Source organism: Cinclus cinclus, chromosome 30 (assembly GCF_963662255.1).
Source record: "Cinclus cinclus chromosome 30, bCinCin1.1, whole genome shotgun sequence".
NCBI lineage: Eukaryota > Metazoa > Chordata > Aves > Passeriformes > Cinclidae > Cinclus > Cinclus cinclus.
The window spans coordinates 1,709,881-1,715,524 of NC_085075.1; the positions used below are offsets into that span (position 1 = coordinate 1,709,881).

General features: G+C 64.7%; 1 protein-coding gene across 1 annotated transcript; it reads right to left on the reverse strand.

Annotated features, from left to right (window-relative positions):
* Nucleotides 1-975: 975 nt before the first annotated feature.
* PRKAG1 (protein kinase AMP-activated non-catalytic subunit gamma 1) lies at nucleotides 976-4,440 on the reverse strand. Its single transcript, XM_062511008.1, has 12 exons — nucleotides 4,342-4,440; nucleotides 4,161-4,251; nucleotides 3,617-3,720; nucleotides 3,461-3,542; nucleotides 3,327-3,385; nucleotides 3,190-3,235; nucleotides 3,026-3,080; nucleotides 2,813-2,939; nucleotides 2,040-2,205; nucleotides 1,894-1,931; nucleotides 1,645-1,791; nucleotides 976-1,553 (listed from the first exon to the last, which is right to left on the reverse strand). The coding sequence occupies exons 1-12, from the start codon at nucleotides 4,345-4,347 to the stop codon at nucleotides 1,455-1,457; spliced, it is 1,020 nt and encodes a 339-aa protein (XP_062366992.1). The 5' UTR covers nucleotides 4,348-4,440; the 3' UTR covers nucleotides 976-1,454.
* Between the last annotated feature and the right edge of the window lie 1,204 nt (nucleotides 4,441-5,644).

Genomic DNA, 5,644 nt, shown 5'->3' on the forward strand with positions numbered 1-5,644 from the left:
CATGCCGGTACCGGCGCTGCAACACGCCACCGTGTCGATCTCCACCAGCACCAGCTTGGTCCGCTCGCAGATTCGCAGGCGCCCCGCACCCCGCTCCGGACCCCCCAGCATGGCCCCGGCCGAGAGGGGGGTCCCCGGCACGGGCGGATCACCGGAGCCTCGGCGGAGCCACGCGCCCGCCCACACGCACCCACCTGCCGCACGTGTGCCTCCGGGGACGCCGTGTCCCGCCCGGTGCCACCTCGGGGCACACTGACCCCCGGGCGGCCGGCGCACCGCGGGGACCCCACCGGCCGTCCCAGGGTTGTCGTGTCGCGTGTGTGTGTTTGTGTCCCCCCACCCCCCCCACCCCGCGGGATCCCTTCCCCCCCCTGCGACAAGCAGGCGATGGCGGGTTTGGCACCGAGCGCTGCAGCCCACGCGGGCTCCGAGCGGAGCTTAGCAACCCTCCGGCGGCGGCATGGCAACCGGCACGGCACCCCCCCGAGTCCCCCGGGCCCCCCGGTACCTGCCCGGCGCTCACCTCGCTCTGCAGCCTCTGCCGGACCCCGGGACTGGCAGGGACAGGGTCCCTGGCCGGCCGTCCCCTCCCCGCCAGGAATGTGCCTCGCTCAGCACGGCCAGGCCTTGCGCCTCCCCTGTGGACACCGGCTGCAGCCCCCGGTGTTCCAGCTGCCTGCGACCCCTGCCAGCCCCCCACGGGATCCTTAACATCCCCCCTCAACCTCCCCCAGCCCCTGCCCGACTCCCCCCTCTCACCGTGGTGCCCACCAGAGGGTCCCCATGTCCTGCCAGGTCCCTGTCTCTGTCCCATCCCCAATCCTGGCCTTTTAGAAAAGCCACAGGCGGAACAAACAGGGATTTAGGGTCTGGGTGAGCTCAGCAGATTCCCCCTTCCCACGGGGGGGGGCCACACCCCCTCCCCACACTACCCCTCCCTGGCCAATGCCCCCCGTGCCCTGCACCAAGTCAGAGTGGTGCCAGGTCTGTGTTTATTGGTGGTTTCTCTTCACACACGAAGCGGTGGCGGGTGTGGGTACAGCTGGGGGACCGTGGCGGGGCACCCCCGGGGGCGTGGGGAGGGTCCCCGGGCCGGGTGGCGCTGAGTGGGTTTCACCAAACCCAGGGAGAGGGTGCAGTGTAACAGGGACAAGAGTCCAGACAGGAACAGCCCTGGCATGGATATGGCACCCCAGAGGGGTCAAAGGCTGCCCCATCACCCCACACGACTTTGGGGTGCAGGGCACGGCACGGGGGGGCTGAAGGCTCCCCCCACCCAGGGAAGGGCAGTGGGGGCTGCCCCAGGGCTGGGGGTTATTGCTGGATGCTGCTGGTGAGTGGGGACATACCCCAGGTGTCCCCATTAGCCCAGGGGAGCACAGTGTTGCACGAGAAGAGAGTGAGGGGCATGGGAGGACTGAAACCCCCACCCTGAACCTCCACCCCACACTGCCTCAGGGGCCCTGTGGGAGGACCAGAGCTTGCAGGATGTCCGAGAGGGAGACGATCCCTTTAACCACATCACTCTCATCCACCACCACCAGCCGGTGGACCTGGGGAGGGGGGAACACAAGGAGGGGCTGAGGGGTTGCAGGGACCCCGGCCCCCCCTTCCCCGACACCCCAGCACCCCGGGGACAGTTACCTCAGCCTCCACCAGGCGGTTGATGATGGTTTCCAACGTCTCGTGCTTGTAACACTTGAGGACGCCCTCAAAGTAGTGGGAGCGGTGCTGCAGTGCCCGCGTCACTGTCACATCCAGGTTGTTGTAGGTCTTCTCAGCTGCCAGGTTCTGGGGCAGGGACAAGCATTGGGGACGCAGCTGGGATTAAGAGCCCCCACCCCCCCCCCCCAGCATACCCCCCAGCCCAGATTTTCTCCCACCAATACTCACAATAACATCGAATTTGGAGTAGATGTCCACCACCCGCCCTGGGGAGGGAGGGGAGCACCTCAGCCAAGCCCCTGGTGCTCCAGAGGGGACACAGCCCCCAAGGAGGTGACCTGGGGACAGCCAAAGCGAGGACAGGACATCCTTACCCGAGTCATCGACCACAGGCAGCGCGGAGACGCGGTGCTGCACGAAGATGCCCAGGGCCACGTAGATCGGGGTGCTGGTGCCAACTACGGCGATGTTGCTGTAGGTGCCGATCTGCAGCTCCTCCAACGTTTGCGCCATGAACTCAGGCTTGGGGACCTCTGCAATCTGTGGGGGACAGTGCTGAGCTGTGGGGGTGCTGGCAGTGAAAGCACAGAAAGCTTGAGTGCAGAGCTGGGGGGGTTGTGGGCCACACATATGGGGGGCGGTGGGGAGGGTCCATGCCATGTCCTGGGGGTTCTCTGGCACTGCAATGTGTGGTAAGGTACCAGAGCTGTGCCCACCCAGAGCTGGTGGTACCCAGGCTGCAGGTATGTGGCACAGACCAGGCTGGGGGGGTCTCAGAGTGACTCCTGGAGCAGCCTGGGCCAAGGGCTATGGGACAGCTTTTGGCACAGCCTGAGATGGGGGTCTCAAGGCAGCCCCTGGCACAGGAACCTGTCACAGCCTGGGCTGGCACTTGGTACAGCCTGGACTGGGAGTCCCAGGGTAGTACCTGGCTCAGGGACCTGGCACAACCCAGGATGGGGGTCCTGGGTTTCTGGCACAGCCTGGGCTGAGAGTCTCAGGGTGGCCCCTGCTACAGCCCAGGGTGAACATCCTGGGGTAGTATCTGGAACATGTACTGGGCTGGGGCTCCCAGTACGGCCCCTGGCACAGCCCAGGCTGAGGGTCCTGGTCTGGCCCCCACCATCACCAAGGGGCAGAGACTTACAAAGAGCTTGAGGAACTTGAGGATGCGTTTGTGGGTGAGGATGTAGAGCGTGTTCCCCGAGTCGGGGTCAATGACAGGCAAGCGATGGATCTTGTTCCGGATCAGGGAGGAGACGGCGTCAAAAAGGCTGTAGGGAGGAGGGGAGGAGGGATTTGGGGTGTTCCTGGGAGTGCCACCACTAGCTGTGCCCCTCTCCCTGCCCCCCCGGGGTACCTGGCATTGGGGGAAATGCAGACCAGTGGCTTGAAGGAGTCTTGCAGATAAACCTCTGTGGGGAGAGGAGGTCAGTGAGGGGATGGGTGAGGTAGGGCACAGCACTGGTGGGCTCTGGGCACGCCAGGAAGGGCAGGAAGCAGCCAGCAGTGACCCCCCCTCACCTCTCCAGGTCTCTATTTTATGTTCCTCCAGCTCATAGATCTGCACCTGTGAGGAGGACAAACCCAGATCACCCCACCAGGGTCAGGTGGGGCAGGCAGAGCCCAGACCTGATCCCCCAGCAGACCCCAGCCCTCACCATGGGCGATTTGTAGTAACGGTGCAGGATGTTGATGAAATCGGTGATGGTCAGCATTCCTGGGGGGGCAGGCAGAGTGAGGAGGATCCTGCCAGCCCCCCTTCACCCCCAGAGAACCCTGCCCCCTCGCTCACCTACAAAACTTTGCTTTTTGCTGTCCCAGAGTGGGGCTGCCCGGACACCGTTGGTGACCAGCGCGAAGAATGCCTTCTTCACCTGCAGGCACGGGGGTCAGGGAGCCCCAAAAGTGGCTCCCCGGCCCCAAAAGTGCCCCCCCGGCCCTGGCACACCTGCAGGGATGTGTCGAAGACGACCAGTTTGGAGCTGGTGGGGATCAGGTCGTAGCAGCGATGGGATTTCATGAAGGCGGTGTAGGCACCGCGGTGGGTGTCCCCTGGGGTGGCAGCATGAGGGAGCACCCCAAAACCTGGAGCACCCCAAAACCCCCAATCCCAGACACCCCAAATCTTGTAGCACCCCCAATCCCAGGACACCCCAAAATCCTCTGACGCCCCAAATCCCGGGACACACCAATATCTAGGATACCCCAAATCCCGGGAAACCGCAAACCCTCGAATGCCCCAAGTCCCGTTTCACTCCCAATTCCGGGACACCCAGCTCAGGGCTCCGCCACACCCCTCACTCCGGTATATCCCCAATCACGGGGCATCCCAAATCCTGCGGCACCCAGCTCAGGGCTACGGGATACCCCAGACTCCAGGACAGGAACCCCCCCGGTAGCTGCAGCCCTTGGGACACCCAAATCAATGTGTCTCCTCCTGTACCGGGACCCCCCCCGCATGCCGGCACCTCCCAGGCCTCCCTCGGAATCACCTTCTAGCCCCGGGGGACTCAGCTCCGCCGGGTTCTCGGCAGCCGGGCCCGGGCCGGGCCCCGAGCCAGGGTCAGGGTCGGGGCCGGGATCCTGAGGACAGACAGGGGTCGGGTCAGACGTGGCCACGGCCCCTGGTTCCGACCCCCCGTATCCCCCCAGCCCCTCTGTTCCTCCCACAACCTCCATGGGTCCCACTCCGTCCCGAGGCGCCGCTGCCCCACTTCCGCCCGGCTCCGGCCCCAAGCTCGCCGGGTTCCTGGTCCCGCTTCCTCGCGACTTCCGGCCCCACTTCCGCCCGGTTGCAGCCCCACTTCCGCCCGATTCCAGCCCCGCTTCCGGTTCTGGGAACCATTCGGGCCCCGTTCCCGGTCCCGGCAGCACCTCCCACGTGACTCACGGCCGCCAGGAGCCCTTTCCCCTCCCACCGGGTCACGGGGGAGGGGAGGCGTGCGGGGGTGGGTGTCACACCTGTGGGGATCCCCGGGGGTTGGGGGACATGGCGGGACACACCTCGGGATGGCCCGGGGAGAGGGAACATGGACTTGGGGTTCCCGGGAGGATACCATGAGGGTCCCAGGGGGATGGGGACACACCTCGGGGTAACCCAGGGGAAGGTGAGGGATTTTGGGAGGGTGACATAGTCTGGGGTGGCACAGAGACCTTCCCCGGAGATACCGGGCTGGGGGGGACCACGTGGGGACACCGAGCACCAGACCAGGGCTGGGCTGTCCTTGGCTGAACCCGCTGTCACGGCTGTCCCCTGACCCCCCCAGACCCCCGAGCTCCCCCAGGAGGGATCAGGCAGCCTCAGCTTCTCACGCGCTTTATTTAAAATAACATCCAGTGGTTCCGGTATTGGTAAAAACGGGATTTCTACACGCCCCGGCCTATGTACAGCTCTGAAAGTTAAATTTCTCGTATATTTTCTGTTAAAACTTTCTCATCCCCCCCCCACTCGCGCTTTTCCTCTGTTCTTTTTTTAATTTTCTTTTTTTAAAACATTTTTACCTTAAACCTTTTTTTTGTTTGTTTTTTTTTTCTTTGCAGCTTTGACGAGTTTGCGGAAGCAGCTTTTCAAGATCGGCCCCGGCCCCCACTGCACCGGGGCGGGGAGGGGGCGCCACCCCCATCAGACCCCCCCCCCCCTCCAGGAGCAGGAGGGTCCGTCACTCCCTCCCCTGCGCCGTGTTTGTGCGTTAAGAGATCCCGGCGCCCCCCGGGGTCCTCCCCCGGAGTGGGGAGGGGGTGGGCGGGGACACCGGGGGGGCCGCAGCCGGCGCAGGGGGGGCCGGGGGTGTTAATGCCCACTCGCTGCTTCGCTCTCCGAGGCCGCCCCTGCCTGGCAGGAGGTTATAGAGAGACCCTCTCTCCACCCCCACCTCGGAGATTGGGTTTAAAAACCCCCCCTTTTTTGCCCCTGCACCCCAAATCTCAAGCCCAGCAGAGCACAAAGAGCCCCCCCCCCCCAGCCCCGTCTAGTATA

Coding starts and splice junctions, on each gene's coding strand:
- PRKAG1 (XM_062511008.1), bottom strand. Junction 3,386..3,460: donor CAAAAAGCAAAGTTTTGTAG/GTGAGCGAGGGG, acceptor CTGCCCCCCCAG/GAATGCTGACCATCACCGAT. Junction 3,236..3,326: donor GTTACTACAAATCGCCCATG/GTGAGGGCTGGG, acceptor TCCTCCTCACAG/GTGCAGATCTATGAGCTGGA.